The 21,868-nt window shown below is 42.5% G+C and overlaps 1 protein-coding gene across 1 annotated transcript in view; it reads left to right on the top strand.

The window, feature by feature from the left end:
* ARHGAP15 (Rho GTPase activating protein 15) overlaps positions 1-18,900 on the top strand; it is a 751,376-nt gene extending 732,476 nt beyond the window's left edge. The window contains exon 13 of the mRNA XM_075529808.1: positions 18,677-18,900. Within this exon, the coding sequence (XP_075385923.1) occupies positions 18,677-18,860 (184 nt within the window). The 3' untranslated portion in view covers positions 18,861-18,900. The remainder of the gene's footprint in view (positions 1-18,676) is intronic.
* The last annotated feature ends 2,968 nt before the right edge of the window (positions 18,901-21,868 follow it).

Raw genomic sequence — 21,868 nt, 5'->3', positions numbered from 1 at the left:
CAGGAAGGGGCTGAACTGACAGCCAGATGGGGGCATTAGACTACTTGGGCAGTCACTCAGGGCGGGGCAGATGAGAGGCCAAAGAATCTGCATATGCTGGAGCCAAGAGCATGACTGGTGGTGGCTGAGAACCTGCGAGTGGCCGCTGGGGTCCAAGCAGCACCGCCACTGTGCGTGTGCGCGGCATTCGAAGAAGAGCCCCAGACCCTGCCCTGTGTCGACGCAAAAGGCTGCAGGCCTGCTGGGCTAGTGAATGAAGCGAGGCCGGGGGCAGAGAAAATGAGGAGCATGGAAAGGAAGATAATCTGTGTTTTGGAACGTGCCCTGGAGCCCACTGCTTAACCATTAAAACCATTAACCTTTAAAACCATTAAAAAAGAAAAAAACTGCCAACAAATCCAGTCCAACTCACAGTGACCGGGGTTTCCTTGACTGTCAATCATTCAGGAGCAGACAGCTTCACCTTTCTCCAGCTGGTGGGTTTGAACCACTAACTTTGTGGTTTTCAGCCCAATCGCTTATCGATAAGGCCATCAGGACTCCCTAAAGCCATTTTTTAATGAAACACATTGCTATCCAGTTTATTCAGACCCCTAAGCACCCTACAGGACAGGGCAGTACTGCCCCTGGGAGGGTTCCAAGACTGTAACTCTTCACAGGAGTCGAAAGCCCCATCTTTCTCCCGCAGAGGGGCTCATCCTTTTGAACTGGTGACCTGTGGTGAGCAGCCCAGAATGCAACCCACCAGAGGCCACCAGGGCTTCTGTCTTAAAACCATGAGAGAAGATGTAATAAACAAAAAAGAGGTGTTTCCCTTTTTAAAACTCAACAGCAACAACAAAACGCCTTAGTGCACCATGGCTATATACAATTGAACAATGCCCAGACAGACCCTGAATGATCCACACACGGACATTTGGAAGAATCTGCATCAAACATCAATAATGGCAATATCCAAATGGTGGTATTACGTATGCTATTTCTTAACGGGGCTTTTTTACCCAAGTCTCTGTAATTCCCACCAAGTGATTTGAATGAGACTATGCATACCGGGCCCGTATAACACGAATGGAGGGCAGGGGTCAGTGTTTATTGCCACCTTTGAAACCGCAGAGAGGAGAGAAACACAGAGGACGCGGGAAGAGCACGTTCAAGATATCTGTCTGAATGGGAGGAGGCAGCCAAGACCAGCTACGTCAGAGCCTGTGGTCCAGAGCCTCAGAGACACTGGGCCCAAACTCAGGAACATGCTCTCATCTGTGGAACACAGCAACAGGCGGGCTGGCTTCCTGGCCCAGGGAGGCAAAAGCCAAGGACCACATGGCCGAGAGGCTAAGAACCAGAGAAAAGCTTGTCTACCATGTGGCTGAGAGGCTGAGAACCAGAGAGATTTGTCGACCATGTGGCTGAAAGACTGAGAACCAGGCAAACGCTTGGCTTCTGACTGTGAAGACCAATGACTATATGCTTACTGTTTGCTGATTCTGACTTGTGGTAACCTACTCATTTCCCTAAAATGCCCTCAGACTTGTGAGGGTTGTCTGTGAGCTCTGTGTGACACCATTGCAGTAAGTGATTGAACCCAGCAGAGGTGCACAATCGTGTGGGAGGAAAGGTTGGCGTCAGAATAAAGGATGGACGGTGGAGGCTTGCCTCGTGGCAAGAGAAAGTCAGAGGTGGTCAGCTATGGCCATCTCCATTGCCATTCACCACACTATAAGGGCTTTCTCTGTCTACTTTTATCTCACTTACATTTTCTCTAAACTCACTGCCATCAAATTGGTTATGACTCATGGTGACCCTGTAGTATAGGGTACAACTGTCTCAGTGGATTCCCAAGACTGTAACTCTTTCTTTATGAGAAGCAGAAAAACTCTTCTTTCTCCCAGAAGAGTGGCTGGTAGTTTTGAACTGCTGACCTTGCAGTTAGCAGCCCAACAGGTAACCTACTACACACTACCATGGAATTCATTACTCTTTTGAAGGAGCCAATTCTATTTTCACAGCACTACTTTTTCAGAAGTGGGTTAACACTGGTCTCTGGGAAATTGCCAGGAATCATCTGTAAGAATTGTTTTCTTCTCTATCATGGCTTTAGAGAAACATTTGCACACAGTGGTCAGGTCTTTCTCACCTGTGTTTTCCTCCAGATTGGGCATCTGGCCCCTCGCCTCGCTTTGGGACCGTGTCGGGGTGCTGGCCACATTTGTCCTGCTATTTGCACACTGTCTCCATCAAAGATAAGTTCCCACAGACGGAATTGAAGATGCATTTCTTCTCAGAAAGTAAAATGCAGTGCTGCGGACTCTCAAGGATGACACCCAAATTGCACCTGATTTTCTTTGTGCTATTGTGGGGTCATTTTTGAGAAAACTGCTGCCGATCCTAGATGCCCATCACGCAAAGTGAAGTGGCAGTTCTCTTTAGCCATATACAATGGAAAATAAAATACTAGATATATTTAGCGTCTTTCTTTTAATTTCGTCTAACATCTAAATGCAGATGTTTACGTTCTACATTTTCCACTCATGCCTTATAATCCGGTGAATCATTCTGGATGGCTGAATTAATGATGATGTTGGTAAAGACTTTGGAAGGACCGTGGATGACCAAAAGATCTCTCAGAAGAAGTACAATCAGAATGTTCCTTAGCGGCTAAGATGGTGAGGCTTCATCCTATATGCTTAGAACATCTTACTAGGAGAGACCAGTCCCTGGACAAGGGCGGCTTGGTAAAGTGGAAGGGCAGTGAAACAGAGGAAGGCTCTTGATGAGATGGCTTGACCCAGTGGCTGCAGCAGTGGACGCAGCCACGAGGACAATTGTGAGGACCCCTCAGGCCCAGGCGGTGTTTTACTCTGTTGTACACAGGTTCGCCATGAGTGGGAACCCACTGGATGGTACCTGGCAACAGCAACGTGGTCCCAACAGTGTCATGTAGCAATCTTTTGATGCAAAACCAAAGCCATTGTATTGTGTGATGTGTGAATTACACGCTAAAAAAATGATTATTTATTTATTTATCTTAAAAGAAGGGGAAAACCCTCTGTCGAACCTATATATACATGGAAGCAAAGTCCATTCTCCTTCCCGTTTCTATTCAGCTTCGAGATCCAAGCACCGACAGTGTCGTGAGTTACAAGTTGGGCCACTAAGTGAGCGGGTCAGCAGTTTGAAATCACCAGCAGCTATGAGCAAGAAGGACGAAGCTTTTTGTTCTTGTACAGAATTACAGTTCCAGAAACCCACAGAGGCCGATAAGGTCACTAGAAGTCAGAGTAGATGCAATGGCAGTGACCTGTTGAGTTCTTCCCTTACAGAGTACTGTTAAGCTGTTCTTACTGTCTTTGTGGACTTTCACTTATGTTGCTCCTATAGCCACCCTTTCCTTTCATGGTGATCTTCTCGCCTTTTCCCTGCACACCTGGTCTCTCTCTTCCTAGGACCACCAAGTATATCCCCACCACGGAGGCACCTCTTCTCCCACTCCGTGCACTTACACTGGTCTCTGCTCACCTGCCCCTTCTTCAGAGAGCCCTTCTCTGAGTACCCTGCCTGCTACAATGTAGTACTTCCCGTCCTCAAGCCCCCGACTTTGCAGAATGGCAGATGGCAGAGGCAGGGGCTATTATTTCAAGTGCAGTAGTCAGAAGGCTCCACCCACACTAGATAAATGAGAATCTCTATGGGTGGATTATGGGCCATGAAGATTTTTTCAAAAGCTTAAAGTACTTCTTCCTTGAAGTACGTCTCCGCCTGACTTCGTGGTACATACTGATTACTGTATAGTTTGTAACCTATTTCTGGAACAAAAATATAAGCTTCTTATGAGGAGGGACATTATTTATTTTGGACACTGCTCTATTTCCAGCAACTAGAACAGTGTCCAACACAGAGCCACTCAATAGATTGTTATGGTTGAATAGCTGGCTGCACTGAGTAGTGATTATCAATGCGGGTTTTTTCTATACTTTTCTAAATTTTCAAATTTTCTCTAATAGTCTGTATTATTTATAATTACAATTGTGGAGGGGGAAGCATGGAAGTGCTTTGGGGGGGTGTGCTTTTTTATCTGTTTTGACAAGTGTGAACATGGAGGACACTGTGATTAGCATATACCAAATACTCAGCAGGCCCCTGGATGGTACAAATGATTTGTGCTTGCCTACTAACCAAAAAGTTGATCATGTGAACTCATCTGGCAGGGCCGAAGAAGAAAAGCCTGGCAGTCTACTTCCATAAGGCGATAGCCATTTGAAATCCTACTGGGCACGGGTCAGTGCTGAAGTCTGAGGGGTCGCTGTGAGTCGGAATGGATGCAGTAGCAACAGGTGTACTTGTTGCTTGTTCGTTTGATACGCTCGCTCTTGCTTGATACTATGTGCTATGTAAGGAGTTTGAATGTGATGGTTATCATGACCTTACAGAACACATAGTCCAACTAGAAACCAATCATTACATAGAAACGTATAGGCTATTCTTTTTATTAGTTCTCATAACTAACTAGATATTCTGAATATTCTTAAATATATTTTAGAATATCTACACTGTCCAATAAATTAAACCTGTGAAACAAATACATAGTTGAAAATGTTTCCATCTTCTGCACTGAAATCAGTGCAAGGAATCACAAAATATTGCCTACAAAAATGTGTTTGTTACATAAAGCCCCTTTCTTGGTAAAAGTTTGAGAGGATTAGACGAGGCAGATTTTAAAAGTTTATGGAAAAAATCTTGTATCTTCGCATTCTCTTTTTCCATGAATTTTTGAAGTCCCTTGTATATACATGACTTGAAATATTTAAAAGGAAAAAAAGTCAAGTTAGAGCAGTGATTTCCATTAGGATGATAGTTAAGTCCTTTTGAAAAATAGAAATATGTTTTAGGTATAAAATCAAACTTTAGTTTCACTTAAGTCAATTGATTTGCATAGTAACATAAAATGGTAGAGTTATATGTAAATGACCACTTTGAAACACATTCACATTAAACACAAAAGCAGCTGTAAATGTCCTTCTGCAATATTTGACTTGCTCCCCGCTGGCATGTGGCCATGATAAGGTAGAACGTCTTCTAAGTCCCCGATGGTATAAGAGGGCCAGTGTAGACAGCAATAGCGTTTGGTGCAAATTAAGGGTAGGTAAGCATATGGTTAGTATGGATTTCCCCCAAAATAGTTAGCGCACATGAGAACCATAAGTTGAGCATATTGAAAATGTGTTATTCTATTTTTAACAGCCTCTCTTCAGTTAAGTGGGCAAAGTCAAAATTAATATTTCACATGCAGTAGATGAGTCATTTCACACACCAGGTGTGACTTATGGCATGGAGACCTTTGCTACCACATGTCCCTCTTCAAGTCAAAGCTGTCCTAAAGTTCTGGGTGTTAGAGAATCATAGCATTCCACAGCGAGGCAGGACGGGCTTCTAATCCACCTCTGGGAGCCTTGTCCTGCTGTCAATTATGTGGCTCTCAACTTCCTTTGCAAGTCACTATGGTAACAGCAGAGCACATACAAGGAAGTCAGCATCCGTGTATCTGTTTGGAACCAGACTATTATTAGATGCTTTGGTTGTCTTAATTCAGATTATTTTTTAGTTTTATAGTAAAGCCCTCTTTCATTTTGAGTCATTTGGCTGTGATTTAACTCAACTCAGAAATTGCTTTGAATTAGCAATTCAGCTCACTTTGGGGAAAACGTACCCAGCAAAACTCTAGGAAGTTTTTTCTTTCTTTTTATTTGCATGAGGTCCAAAATCTGTAGTACTGGGTAGTAGATTGTTTCTAAAATAATCTTCAATTGGTAGATTGTTGCATCTTCCACTTGGGCCTGACAAAAAGTAGTTCTGGCATTTCCTCACCTTTTTTATGTTGTAAACTCTGTATTTTTTTTCTCAGCTTTTACCCAATAACTATTGCCTAGGAAAGAGGTCTGGGTGCAAGTAAAGTAATTAGGAAAGAGATGGTAAAAATCATGAGGAGGTTCGGGGGTTTTCGTCATTGCTGCTGTTTGTTTGTTTTCCTTCAGAACTTTTCAGGGTCTTTCTTAGGCTATTCTGCATTCAGAATTACCAAGAAGGGAAATCATGTATTTTTCCCTCTAAAATTGTGTATAGGGAGTAGCGCAAAGCATCTCATAGGCCTGGTGCTTCGCAGAACTCACTTTACTGAGCGTGAGCCTGGAGGCACTGCCAACCCATAGTAAAGACATACTTGCTTTCAAAACCAGACTACCCCTTCCAACAATACAACTACTACCATTTAAGCTTCTGAAAGTGCAATTATTATTGTCTTAGAGATTTTCTTCCACTTTAGAGACTAGATTAAGGAGCCCTGATAGCAGTGTGGGTGAAGCATCAATCTGCTAAGCATGAGGTCGGGTGTTCAAACCCACCAGCCACTCCAAAGGAGAAAGATGAGGCTTCCTGCTTGAGTTCCTTTTCCATACAGGATTTTGCTTTCTTTCCACACTCTTTTTCTCTTCCACATACGTTTTACCACTTGAAGCCTTCAGTAATAAAGGCACTTTCAATGTCCAGCTGGTTTTCATAGTGATAGTAGAAGTTATGATATCCACTGATTTGCAATAAAAAGGAGAGGTACAAAGTAACGCAATCTAAGTGATGTCGGGTTACACATTGGGGTGTCAACCATAAGGTGAATTGTTCAAAACAATCAGTCATTCTTCTGGAGGACGATGAGGCTTTCTGCTGTTTGCGCTTACTGTCTCAGGAACCTCCAGGGGCAGTTCTGCTCTATCCTACAGGTCTCTGTCAGTTGGAACCTCTTCGATGGCAGTGAGTTTGAACTGTTTTAGTGACTAGTATTCAAGATGTATTTTTCAAACCGTGGTTAGCTTCCAGTGTTATTCTAAACCCACCACCTACCTATTTAATACTCCAGGGAAGTAGGGAGTAATTTGAATAGTGAGGTTTATAATATTAACAGATTTCCCCAGATATCTTAAGTTTGAGGACTCTCTTTTCTGGAAACGAATGTCCTCCTGTCTAGTATAAAAGAATATAATCCAGTTTAGATATTGCTATGAGAATACCTTTGTCTCATGGTGAACCATATAGCAGGTAATTGATAGTTAGTGATCTTGACCCAAATTGGCCTTCACCCTCAGTATCTGTATCCTAAGTTAATGTTTTATTGATCTCTCAACAAAGCAACTACTGTTTGGAAATATTCAGAAAATAAACCATCAAGTTAAAATTAAGATAAATAAAAATAACTACATGCATAAATGTGGGTGTGAGTATATACACAAGGTCACTGGATAGTGCAAATGGGTGGTACTGGAATATCAACCTAAATGTCAGTGGCTTCGATGCACTCAGTGATACTACAGAAGAAAGGTCTCGTGATCAGTTTGGGTAACGACTGTAGCCAAGAAAACCGTATAACACATGGGATCATTGTGCCGCTAAAACCAGCTCCATGGGGTCTGGGAGGCTGGCCCAGTACCAAAAATTAAGTGGATGCCTGCCCCTCCCCCCAGAAGAATTTGTTTCAAAGGACGACATTGAGTCTGCAGTTCCAGGAGAGGGACATGACTGACCAGAGGGACATGACTGCACACGGAAGCAGATGATGGGGAGGAGGAGAGAGTGGAGCACAGCCTGGCCCACCAGGCCGTGAGGATGATGTTCCTGATTGGAGCAGCCAGTCCACAGAGAGGACAACATGGCTGGCCCCACTATGGGACATGATGCCCCTCACTGACCCAAGGTGCTACAGAGGACAGCACTGGAGACAGTGTGGGAATTGTGCCTGAACTGATCCCACCACACCAAGGCGAAGCACTGGGGAAGTGCAGCTGAACAGCGGGGGAATGGGGTGGCAGGGTCCCCAGGGAGTGCTGGGGGTGGACTTTGGGCCCAGGGCGTGGTGCCCCAACAGACTGAACTGGGAAACACTCCTAAGGGCCAACGAACGATCCTTGAACTGACTACAAGCTTTTCTTTCTTGATGTGTTTTGTTCTGTCAGTGGTTTGTTGTTGTTGTTTTGTTGTATACTGTTGCTTTCTTTTCCTCTGTCTTGTTTTTGTGCATGTTATTATCTCCACAGGTCTGTCTAAATAAGATAGGCTGGATGAAGTATCTGGAGGAAAAACAACGGGACCGACAGTCCCGGGGGGGCTTGGGATAGGGGGAGGTGGGGGTAAGGAAGTGGTGTTAACAAACCCAAGGACAAGGGAACAACATGGGATCCGAATTGGTGGTGAGGTGGGAGTGGCAGGCCTGGTAAGGAATGATCAAGGGTAAGTAACGTAACGAAGAGGTATAGCTATAACCCAGGTGGGGACGGCGCATGCTAGTGGGACTTGAGTTAGGTCAACGGAAATAGAGGAAAGAGCTAGGAGGCAAAGGGCATTTATAAAGGTCTAGACAAAGACATGTACATGCAATATATATGAGGATGGGGAAATAGATCCATGTGCCTATATTTGTAGGTTTAGTATTAAGGTGGCGGAAGGACCTTGGGCCTCTACTCAAGCACTCCCTCAATGCATGAATATATTCTTCTATTAAATTGGCATTCTATGATGCTCATCCTCCTGACACAACCACTGAAGCCAAAGCGGGTGAACAAGCAAATATGGTGAAGAAAGCTGATGGTGCTGGGTTATCAAAAGAGATAGAGTCTGGAGTCTTAAAGGCTTGAAGATAAACAAGCGGCCATCTAGCTCAGAAGCAACAAAGCCCACATAGAAGAACACACCAGCCTGTGTGATCACATGGTTCTGAAGGGATCAGTTATCAGGCATCAAAGAACAAAAAAATCATATCATTGGGTGCACACCTCCATGATATGATCGCTGAGGACAAACGGGTGCATAAGCAAATGTGGCAAAGAAAGCTGATGGTGCCAGGCTATCAAAAGAGATAGTGTCTGGGGTCTTAAAGGCTTGAAGGTGAACAAGCGGCCATCTAGCTCAGAAGCAACAAAGCCCACATGGAAGAAGCACACCAGCCTGTGCAATCATGAGGTGTAGAAGGGATTAGATATAAGTCATCATCAGAAAAAAAAATCTTACCGTAGTGAATGAAGGGGGAATGGAGATCCCCTACCAGAGGGGTCTAGAGGAGGAGATGAGTCACTCAGGGTGCGATGTAGCACTGATAAAGAATACAGCTTTCCTCCAGTTCCTAAATGCTTCCTCCTTCCCCCCCGCCCCCCCCGACCCCACTACCATGATCCAAATTCTACCTTGCAAGTCTGGATAGAGCAGAGGTTGTACACTGGTGCATATAGGAGCTGGAGGCACAGGGAATCCGGGGCAGATGATACCTTCAGGACCGGGGGTGTGAGGGGCGATACTGGGAGGGTAGAGGATGAGTGGATTGGAAAGAGGGAACCGATTACAAGGATCTACATGTGACCTCCTTCCTGGGGGACAGAAAACAGAAAAGGGGGTGAAGAGAGACGCCGGATAGGGAAAGATATGACAAAATAATAATTTATAAATTATCAAGGGCTCATGAAGGAGGGAGGCGCGGGGAGGGAGGCAAAAAAAGAGGACCTGATAAAAAGGACTTAAGTGGAGAGCAAATGCTTTGAAAATGATGAGGGCAAAGAATGTACAGATGTGCTTTATACAATTGATGTATGTATATGTATGGATTGTGATAAGAGTTATATGAGTGCTAATAAAATGTTTTAAAAAAAACAGCTCCACACAGCGGTCAACAAGACACACACACACACACACTTTTTGTAATAGTGAATAAACAAAATAGCATAGCCCAGATAATACATATCTGTATCTTCTTCATTTAACTATACTTTTCTAATAATTATTGTGGCTAAGTTGATTTTTCCAATTTAGAACAAAACCCTCAAAACTATTAAAGAAAGCTTAATCTGAATATTAAGCTGAATTATAAACTATGTATTATAAACTATGTATTACTTATCAAAAGGTATCTTTAACAAGATTATTTTATAAAGATTATAAAAAGATTATTTTATATATCAAAGCTGGCATTTATTAAATTTCAATGGGAAATATGCAGAGAAATGACACAAAAGATGCAGGTCTAGGTAAATTGAAGTGTTGTCTATTTACATGTGCTGAAAAGCACAGGATGAACATTTGTCTACAACAAATTTAAGACACAAAATCTGATTTCAGGGCTCTTTTATATGATGTTTCAGCTAGGACAGAGAAGCCTTACCCCTGACCTGCACCTCTCATTTCCTACTGTCTTCAATTGCCATCCAATCCAACCCCACTGTCCACTTCTGTACCATCTTCAGGATCTACTGTAGTCGTGCAGCCTCTGATATGTTGAGTGACTTCTAACCAAGGGGCCTCAGCTTTCAGCACTCTATCAGACCATCTTCTATTGTGATCTACAGAGTTTCCCTTACTTCCTAGTCTACCTTAGTCAAAAAGTGCCAATCCAGTGAAACCTAGCCACCATGAATGCCTATGTTGGCATTTGAAATATCGGGAGCATTACTCCCAACACCATAGTAAGACTCAAGCTACCTCATTATAACAGACTGATAGGCGGGTGATGGGCCTACTATTAACCTTCTTTAAACTCAAAAATTGATCTGCGTAGGAGTTGGCCTTGCCCTGGATTCTAGGAGCAGACTTTTCACCGAGCAGGAACAATAGAAAGAACTCTTGACAAACAGAAAAACAGGCTTCCCATATTCAACTTCCTCGCTCTCCTCTTCAAATCTGACTTCCACTAGCATCATTTTTCTGGCAATCTCTGGAAAGCTTTATTACGCTCCACATAACCTGAATTTCTCCTAAAGCTACAAACTCCTTCCAGCTTCTACGATCATAGCTTCCTGACAACTAGGACTGACCCCATCCAATCAATTCACGATTTCCTTGATTTTTAGCCTCGCCCTTATGAATGTGCCACGCTTATCAGTGTGGCTCTCAGCTATCCCATTCTCACTCCTACCACCAACTGAAATGATATGTTTGCCGAGAATCATTGAGTCAATTCCAACTGCCAGTGGCCTTGTATGGTAGAGTAGAACTCCCCCATTGCTTTACCCAAACAGACTGCCTCCTGAAGAGCAGTTCATAGGTCTCAACTACCAACCTTTGAGTCAGCAGCCAAGTGTTTAACCACTGCACCACCAGAGGACTACTGAAAAACTCTACTAAATAGGAAAGCATATCATCAACCCTCAATCTATCTTTATGCCATCTCAATCTATCTTTTCCCTATTTTTCCTTGACCCCGTGTCCTACTATCCCCGTCTACTCTTTATTGACGGTATATACAGACGTACTGGCCACTTACTTTAATACTCTCAGTATTCTCTTGCTCCCTGCCCTGTGTCTTCTGAGACCTATTCTCTACTCTCAACTCACTGCCATCAAGTCACTTCAAACTCATAGAGACCTTATGAGATAGAATCAAACTGCCCTTTTTTGGGTCTCTGAAACTAAATCTTTCCAGGAATAGAAAGCTTCATCTTTCTCCACATTCTCTTCAAGTCTTCATGTCTCAGACCTTTGCTACCATTGAGTAAAGTGACTGAAGCAACTTTCATCTACTAGGTCGTCCATCAGTTTACTATGTTCTCTTGCTCCATATTTGCCTTTAACTTTTTTGTGTGTCTGTGTGCTAATGTCAACAAAGGTGTTAGAATCTCCAAAAGACACTGATTTAAAATAAAAGAAAAAACAGCTTTTCATTCACAGTGAATCATGAATGACTTTTGTAATAAGTAGATCTGTAAGAGGTTTCAGAGAAATATTAAACCAAGGTACATAAGCAGCTAAAGGGAAGCAAAGGGTTACTTAATTTGTCCAGCCTTGGGACAGCAGGAGACTGAAATTATTAAACAGATCTCTGGGAAATGCACCAGCGCAGCGCATGGCTCCTGACATTCCCAAAGAAACTTTAAATTTGAAGTCTCAGATAACTCACTGACACTCTAAAAATATGAGAAACACTTCCAGAAATGTAGCCATGCCAACAGTGCTCGTAGGTACAAATAGTCCCTGCTGCAAGCAGAAGAAAAGTGAAAATGGGAGGCAGAATATCTTGAATATCTAGTCCAAATTCTGGAGGCATTTTTGCCCACAAAAAATCTGTAACCAAGCTGTCGATCACAATCCTACCGTGAAGAATAGAAATCCAGACCTTCTCAAAAACAGATTTTAAAATCCTGTGGAGGATGGTGGAGTAAAAAGCAGTCCATTTATCAAGTGCAGGGTCTTAGCATACACTTAGCAGTGGTGTCTCAATGGTCTTGGAGGGCGGCCGCCTGAACTCCAACCCCCATTCCGTGTAACACGGGGACACTTCACATTCTGTGCCTTGATGTTCTTGGGTTTAAAATGGGATTAAAAATGGAAGGATTCAACGAAACAATTGCTTGGAACAATATGTCAAAATCCAATGCAGTTGCTGCTAAGTCGGTTCTGATCAGTGGCCATCCCATGTGCCTCAAACTCTATTTGGTTATGATAAATACAGAAGAGAGAGTTGGACAGTGTTGAAAGAACTTCACTGCAAATCAAAAAGTTGGCCATTTCAACCCCTACACACTCCACAAGGGAAGGCTGGGGCTGTCCGCCTCCGGCACGATCTCAGCTTTGAAAGCCCTCTGGGAGAGCTCTACTTTGTCCTACAGTGTTGCCAGAGTCCAAACCGACTCTTTATTTGTTGTTGTTATTGTTGTTGTTGTTGTTTTAGACACCTTTTGCTGGTTATGTGCTTGCCATGAACTCTTGCTGAGGAGAATCACAGGTCAGTGCACATGTGCCTTTGGCCCTTCTAGATCTCTCTCTGGAATTGGAAGACATGGCCTCTTAGTCAGACTTGTGAAGGGATGGAAATAAGCAAAGCAAGTTTTCCTTCCTCTTCTTACTTAGTTCTACATAGGCCCACACCGAGCAGACCCAGTGAGTCTTGCATCCGTCCATTCAGCATCCCAAGGATACACACAAAGGTTTGAGATTGGAGAACCCATCGTCTTCCATTACCGTGTTTCTTTACCTTTCCTTATTCTCTGCACTCATACTTCCTGTGAATCAGATGTTACGTGGAGTGCAGGACTTACTAGTTATCAGCACTCTGTTCATCCCTACACCGATCATATACCTTTAAAAATCACTAAACTTCCCTGTGGTGGGCCAGGTTGACTACACAAATAAATCTAGTGACATTCATAAATGTTTGTGTTAGGCAGGGTTCTCTAGAGAGACAAAACCAGATTGCTAGTAATGATAAATAGATAGATAGCACAAGAAATGAACTGTTAAATTATATACAGATAGATATATAATACAAGAAATGAATAGTTAAATTATAAAGCAGTACAAATGGCTCAGTGCAACTCACTCCCCTGAGAGATTTGTGAGACACTGGCAGTCATTTAAGTCTTGAGGGCCGCCAGTTAGTCCTCTGTAGAGAGAACTAGGCTATATCGGCATAGGCAGCAAACAGCAAGGCAGGTCACCAACCATCAGTCCTCAGCTCCAGAGATGTACATTCCAATCATGTGGTCTTAAAGGGACTTCAACTTCCAGAGACACAGTTTACAAGCTAGGCGTCCCACAGGTAGTGTAGCCTGTAAATTGTCTGATGATCAAAGAGCAAGAGACAAGAAAGACAAGGCTCATGGAGTCATTTATCTCTCCACCCTTCAATTAATCCCACTTGTGTTTATTGGCCAGGCTAGCACAATAAACTAACTATCTCAATGTTTGAGAAAGAGTTTTATATCAAGAAGTAATTGTACATCAGGAGATGTACAGTCCAGTCCAATTCAAGTCTATAAGTCCGATACTAGGCCATAAGTCCCTCTTCAGACTCACACAGACACATGTAATGACGCAGAATGCAGGAAGATCACGGGCTGGTGGGTAGAAAGCCGTGGGAACCCAATGGCACAGCTTATCACAGGGCTCTGGCAGTAGCCAGGGTCAGCCAGCAAGAAGGTGAAAGCAGAGAGAGAAGGGGAGGTTCCCACAGCCCTCCCTATAAAAAGGAGTCACCTGGATTGACAGGCTAAACTCCATCTCTACACTTTATATGTCTTCAAGTTGACATGAAATGATGGAACTACCACATTCCCCATGGACTGAATTTAATAGTAATCTAAAGATGCACTTGTCTTTCAGGGTTGTCATGCTGCGGTGGCTGGTGTGTAACTGTAATACTAGAAGCTATGTTGCTATTTCAAATCCTAGCAGGGTCACTCAAAATGACCAAGTTTCAGCAAAGCTTCCGAACTAAGAACAGACCATGAAAAGGGTCTTGGCTGTCCCTTTGGAGGAAGAAGCCACTGAAACCCTTACGCAGAGTTGAGAAGCATTGTCAAATACTGAGGTCCTAAAGAATGGTGCTTAAATTTGTCTGAGATGGGTCTGTCGGGGTGGAGGACACTTGAAATCGGGCTGAGGAAGAGGAGATGATGTCTCGGAGGAGCTGACCATGGTGACATGAGCCTGGTTAAGTCTGTGGGAGTGGGTCTTCATTTGCTGATAGGGCAACTCAAGGTAAAGAGAAAAGGCTGCAAGATCTGCTAATGATCAGCAATGGGGATGTGCAAAGTAGGAGTCCAGGAAAATTAATGTGATCAAAATTAAATGGAACACATAAAGATAGACATCTTAAGCATTAGTGAGCTTAAATGACTGGTGTTGCCCATTTTGAATCAGAAATTCATATGATTTACTATGCCAGGAATAACACAATCAAGAGGAACGTTGTGGCATTCATTGTTAAAAATGGCCTTGCAAAATCAATTATGAAGTACCATGCACTCTGTGAGCTGTCTGCCTTCAAGGAAATCCAGTCAGTACAATGATTATTCAAATTTGTGCACCAACCACAAAAGTTATTGATGAAGAGAGTGAAGAATTTTACCAATGACTTCAGTTGGAAATTGATCAAGCACACAATTGAGATGCATTCATAAGCATTGGTGATTGGGATGCAAAAGCTAGAAACAAAGAGGAATGAACAGTAGTTAGAAAATATTAACTTGTGATAGAAATGAAGGTAGAGATCACATGATAGAATTTTGCAAAACCAATGACTTGTTCAAAGCAAGTAATTTTTTTTTCAACAGCACAAAAGGAAACTGTCACATGGACTTCTTCAGATGGCACACCTAGAAATTGACCATATCTGGGAAGAGAGGATAGAGAAGCTCAATGTCTGAAACTAAAATCAAGCCAGGGGCTGACTATGGAATTATCCATAAATGACTTATATGTAAGTTCAGGATAAAGCTAAAGGAAATTAAAACAAGTCCACAAGAGCCAAAATATGACCTGGAGTTGATCTGAATGTCAAAAACATCTCAAGAATATATTCGACGCATTGAACACTAATGGCAGAGGAAGACGTGATGAGCTGTGGGAAGACATCAAGAACACCATTCATGAAGAAATCAAAAGATCATTAAAAAGACAGGAAAGCAACCAAAGATCAAAGTGGTGTCAAAAGAAACTCTGGAACTTGCCCGTAATCATTGAATAGCTAAAGTAAACGGAAGAAATGAAAAAGTCAAAGAACCGAACAAAATTTCAAAGGGCAGCTCAAGAAGACAAAGCCAAATATAACGGAAGGTTCAAAGGCCTAGATTTAGAAAACACAACAGGAAGAACATGCTTAGCATATCTGAAACTGAAAGAAGTAAAAAAATTCAAGCCTCAAGTGGTAATACTGAAAGATTCTATGGAAAAAATATTGAATGCTGCAGGAAGCATCAAAAGAGGATGAAAGAATACAAACCCTTCAGAAATAGTAATGGGAGTAATGACTCCCTGAGGGTATGGGAAGGGGGGTGCAATCAATAGCAATGATGACTATATAACCCCACTTGAGGGGAACAAATACAGATGGCAAAATAATTATAATAATAAAATATAATAATAAGGATTTCTGGTGGGTAATGAGGGGGAAGGAGGGGATAAAGAGGAGCTTATATCAAAGAGTTCAAGAAGAAAGAAAATGTTTTGAAAATGATGGTGGCAGCAACTGTACTATTATGCTTGTACAATTATGGATTGTTACAGTATCTGTAAGAGCTCCCAATAAAATGATTTTTTTTAAAACTAGTCACCATTTCAAGACATAGCACATGAGCAAGAATCAGTGGTGCGGAAGGAAGAAATTCAAGCTACACTGAGAACATTAGCCCCCCAAAAAAAGGCTCCTTGAATTGATGAAATACCAATGGAAATGTTTCAACAGGCTGAACAAACACTGGAAGCACTCACTCATCTCTGCCAAAGAAATCTGGAAGACAGCTACTTGGCTAATTGACTAGAAGAGATCGTATTTGTAACCATTCCAAAGAAAGGTGACCCAACATAATTGCTCAACTCATAGAACAGTATCATTGATAACACATGCAAGTAAAGTTTTGTTGAAGATCATCCCATATTAGTTGGCGCAATACACTGACAAGGAGCTACTAGAAGTTGAGGTTAGATTCAGAAGAGAATGTGGAACAAGGTATGTCTTTGCTGCTGTCAGATGGATCTTGGCTGAAAGCAGAGAACAGCAGAAAGTTGTTCACTTATGTTTTATTGACTATGCCTAGTCATTCAATTGTGTGGGTCATGACACCCTGTGGATAACTTTGAGAAGAATGGGAATTCCAGAACACTTCACTCTGCTCCTTCAGACCTGTAAGTGGGCCGACGGGCAGTTTTGCAGGCAGAAAAGGGAATACTGCATGGTTTAAAACAATGAAAAGTGTATGACAGGGTTGTATCCACTCACCATACTGATTCAGTCTGGCTGCTGAGCAAATCATCAGAGAAGCTGGTATAGATGAAGAAGAATGTAGCATCAGGATTGGACATAAGCTTGTTAACAGCCTGAACTATGCAGAGGACACAACTTTGCTTGCTGAAACTGAGGAGGAATGGAAGCGCTTGCTGGTGAAGAGCAAGGACTGCAACCTACAGTCTGGATTGCAACTCAGAGTAGGCCAAAATTCTCACAACTGGACCAATAGCTAACTAACATCATGATAAGTGGATAAAAGTTGAGATTGTCAACTGTTTTTTATCTTGCTTTGATCCACAATCAGTGCTCATGGAAGCAGCTGTCAGGCGATCAAAAGATGAGGTGCATTAGCTAAAGCTGCTGTAGAAGACCTTATTAGAGTATTGAAAAACAAAGACGCTACCTTGAGGACTAAGGGGCACCTGACCCAAGCCATGGTATTTTCCATTCCCTCATATTCATGTGAAAGTCGGACATGGATAAAGAAGACAGAGAAGAACCAAGGCATTTGAATTGCTGTGCTGGAGAAGAATATTGAAAGTACCAAAGACTGCTAAAAAGACAGACAGTTCTGTCTTGAAATAAGCATGGCCAGAATGCTCCTCAGAGAACAAGATGGGGAGATTTCATTTTACATAGTTTGGGCATATTGTCAGGAGAAACCAGTGCCTGGAAAAGAACATCATGCTTGGTCAAGTAGAGCGGCAGCGAAGAAGAGGAAGGCTCTCAAGGAGATGGATTGACACCGAGGCTGCAGCAACGGGCGGTCACAGGCAGTATTTCACTCTGTTGTGCAGAGTCCCTATGGGTCCAAATGGATTCAATGGCACCCAACAACAAGGAGGCATCATTGCAAAACAAACATAAAATTTAAATCTCTAACTTCTGGGACTTTGGTTTCTCTTATAGGGCTTTTGTGTTGAAGCAGGTACGGTGCTTCCGTTCATAGAAGTACATGTAAAAGTTTCTGTAATGGGCTCTGGTGGTGTAGTGGGTAACAAGTTTGGTTGTCAAGTGCATGATCAGCTGGTAGAAACCCCCAGGGCTTTCTTCGCCCACGAAGAGTTCCAGGGTTCATTCTGCCGTGTCCTACAGCGTTGCTATGAGTTGCAATGGACTGGCAGCAGTGAGTTTGGTTTTTCATTTGGGGTCCTATTTCTATGCACTCCTCACACAGCAAGTATCTCCTTGATTCCAATGGGATTCAGTCCCCGTGCAAATGGAAATGAATTCTTTTACTGGGTTGTGAACTAAGCCAGCTCTCCAAAATGAACAGAGACACTTAGAATTTTGCCATACACTTAAATGCCTCAGAACATACCTTTGCTACAAATATAGCCCAGTGAACAAGTTTGCAAGGAATATTGATTCACTCTGGTCGCTAAAATTTTACTTTTTATCAGGTTTCGTATCTTACATTCCACCATTAATTATGTACATGTTGCGCTGTTTATATGTTTGCATTTTTTATATTTATGCCTAAATCATCTATCTCCACCATTAAGCACTATAGAGACTAAATTTTAATAACAACTCATACTAATTATTGCTGCCTAATGTATTTGTTCACTCACAAAGATTTAGTGAGTACGTATAATGATCATGTATTGTGAAGATAAAAGGTTTAAGGCAACCTATCCGTTCCTTAGAAAGATAGGTTGCATTTAAGACAGGTTCAATTTCTGAGCCTAGTAATCCGCATAACATAGAAGATTGTATAGTGGTGTGGTGGCTGTTATTTTTCTGGTACTGAATACATTTTTGTTTTTCTTGTGTAGAACTCTGTGCTGTACCAAAGCCAATCACGCCACTCATTTCCTTCTATTCGCTGACATGCAAGAAAGAAAGGAATTCAAGAACACAGAGCTGTATGGTGCCAGTGTGGCCATAATCCCCTGCAACTCTAACAGACTCTCTTCTCTCTCTTCACAGGATAGTGGCCAGAGCCTCCAAGAACCTCATGTCCACACAAAGCCTGGGGATCGTATTTGGACCTACGCTTCTGCGAGAGGAGAATGAGATGGGGAACATAGCAATCCACATGGTATACCAGAACCAGATCGCTGAGCTCATGCTGAGCGAGTACAATAAGATCTTCGGTTCAGAGGAAGACTGACAGACAAGACAAGTCACTGAATATGTTCACATCTGTCTTGATGCCTAATATTTTTACATTTCTGTAAACATATTTCAGAAATATTTTTTTTCCTTTCAGGCGACAGATGCCTCATTTTGTGAAAACTCAATGATGATTTTGTGTTTAAGTTCCAAACATTTGAATAAAATAATTGACAATATTTACCTATATGTGTTCTACATTAACCCTTTCAGTGCTGTTACGTTTAGCACTTCTGGGTGCAAAGTATGCATGCTTTTCGCTGTCAAAAAAATGTAGAGGACAGCAACTATCCCCAACATCACTTTACTGTGGCTCCCTAGCATTGTATGTGTGCTTGTGTAAGCATATGTATTTGTGAGCGTGAGTGTCAGTGCCACGGAAAGTCTGAGCACATGAACACACTCCTGTGCCTTCTCACTATACATCATGCCTACTCATGCCCCGAGGCTCCTCTTTGTACAGGGATAGACTCAATGTACAGCCAGAATGCTCCATACACACAAGGATGGTGAGACTTGGTCTCACATACTTCAGACATGTTATCAAGAGGGACAAGTCCGTGCAAAAGAGTAGCATGCCTGGGAATGTAGAAGGTCGGCAAAAGGAGGAAGCCCCTCGATATAATGAGCTTGATTGGCACCACAGCTGCAAAGAGTCGTATGAGAAATAACAATTGTGAGGATGGCAGATGATAGGGCATTGGCTCATTCTTTTGTAGGGTTGCTATGAGTCATGAGCAACTCTACAGCCCCTGACAACAGAGGCAAAAGGAGTTGGAAGACAGAGTCTGTTGCTAGTTCCCTATTTACTCCCACTCCCCACTGTCACCTGGCATGCCTCTAGAATAATGATTGTTCCAGTTACTGCCTCTATAGATTTACCTAGCCTAGATTACATATACAGTAACTCATACAAAACACAAACAGGAACCAACAACAACAACAAAAGGTAATAACTAAACAATGCACAGAACACCCTCAGTTGAAAAGAAAGCAGAATATATAAAAACTGAGGCAACTTTAAAATAGGTCAAAAGAGAGATAAAATTATGCAGTATTACATTTTAACCCAAATGTAACCTGAAAAGTATGAAATTAAGTGCAAAATTAATTCACATACCTATGGATTATATAAGTCTCTGGTTCACTTTAGACACATCATTATCATTTTATGACACAGAACATTGTAAATCGTACCCTTGAGGCATAATAAGGTAATTTTATGGACAGTGCCATTAATTTAGCCAGTGACAGAATTTAAAACACTGCAGAGAAGAAAATTATACCACAGTACATGAAGTGACTGTACACTATTTACTCAACCAATGGAAATTGGTGATAGGGCAAAACTTTCGATAATACTCATTCACAAAGGCAGACCAGTACATATCATAAGAAAGCAAGGAGGGAATTAAAATAGTACACATATGGTAGCCTTGGGCCACTATTCATTGGGAACCCTCAAAACTTGAGATCTGAACCAAAGGCCAAAGACCACCAATTCCGTAACTGTGGAATGGCAAGCATCATGCTTCTTCTCATGGTAGGGCATGTCAGCCTTAAGACCAAAGGAATATGCCCGTTCCTTAAATCTGCTACATGTGTGTTTGAGATAAAGCCCAGTTTACTTCATAGGGTTTCCACAACAAATCCTTCTGGTGTGGCTGTGTTAGTCTGGGTAGACTAGAGAAACAAATCCAGAGAGACACTCATATGTGTATAAGAAAGAGGTTCATATACAAGCACAATTGAATATTGAGAAAACATCCCAGTCCATTCCAGATCAAATCCTTAGTCCAATATTAGTCCGTATGTCTGATACCGATCTACAAAGTCCTCTTCAGACTCATAAAACACATGCAATGATGCCAAATGCAGGAAGATCACAGGCCAGTGGGTGGGAAGTCTTGTGGATCCAGTAGCACTGTAAGCATCTCAGCCCTGGCAAAGGTCTCCACGTGGTTCCTCCAGGTCCAGGGGTTTTGCTGCCATCAGCATAGCACCATGTGCCTTCTCAGTAGAGAATCTCTCAGGGAGTCAGCCAAGAGAGAGGGAGAGTGTCCCACATCCAAGGAGGAAATGTAGGAATTCCCAGGATCCTCAGGGGAAGGCCATGCTGACACAGAGGCCTCATGGACCCGATTGACAGACTAGACTCCATCCATTCACTCTCAATCCTCTCAAGTCCCAAACTGACACCAGATTATGTAACTGCCACTGTGGCCTATGAAAAATAGTGTACACTTTGAAAAGACAGAGTCTAAAGTCCCATGATTCTCTATCACAAGGCCAGGGTTACCCAGGGCTGCACATAAACTAGGTCAAACATGTCTAATTAGAAACAATACCAGGTGGATTCTCACCTTGGGTTTCATATAAGGATTGTTGTTCTCCACCCCTCCCCTCCCCGCCGGCCCAATGGGAGGCTGCTCCACCTGCTTAATCCACCAACAGAAATATAATTTCCTATTCCAAGACATACATACCCCCTCCCCCATCTAGAATTGAATTTCCATGCTGTTAGGAGGGTCTGTTAATTTGGGGTGACCTTAGCACAATGGTGCAGGGCAGAAACTGAATGGTCTTCTCTCTCTCATCTTGACAAACTGACCCCAGGTGATATGAAGTCTCCTCTGTTGAAGTAGTTTTTAAGGTGTACTTATAAAGGTTCATCATGGGTGTTAGCAGGCTCTCTACCTCATTGCTTGAGAGACCAGATTAAAGATACATGATGAAAGAAGAATCCCGCCTCGTCTTGGTGCTTATCTATATAATAGTGAACTCAAACAATATTAGTCCTTTTGTGGTTGATTAACTTCACTCATCATAATGGTTTCCAGGTCCATGCATGTCATGAAGCGCCTCATGGTTTCATTGCAAGTTCTTAGGGATGCACAGTATCACATTGTGCATATGTATCAGCGTATCTTTATGTATTCTACTGATGGCCATTTGGGCTGTTTCCAGCTTCTTACTATTGTGAACCGTGCTGCAATGATCATGGTA

Source organism: Tenrec ecaudatus, chromosome 13, assembly GCF_050624435.1.
Source record: "Tenrec ecaudatus isolate mTenEca1 chromosome 13, mTenEca1.hap1, whole genome shotgun sequence".
NCBI classification, from domain to species: domain Eukaryota; kingdom Metazoa; phylum Chordata; class Mammalia; order Afrosoricida; family Tenrecidae; genus Tenrec; species Tenrec ecaudatus.
Note: the sequence above shows the minus strand (reverse complement) of the source record. Positions and strands in the feature narration are given on the sequence as shown.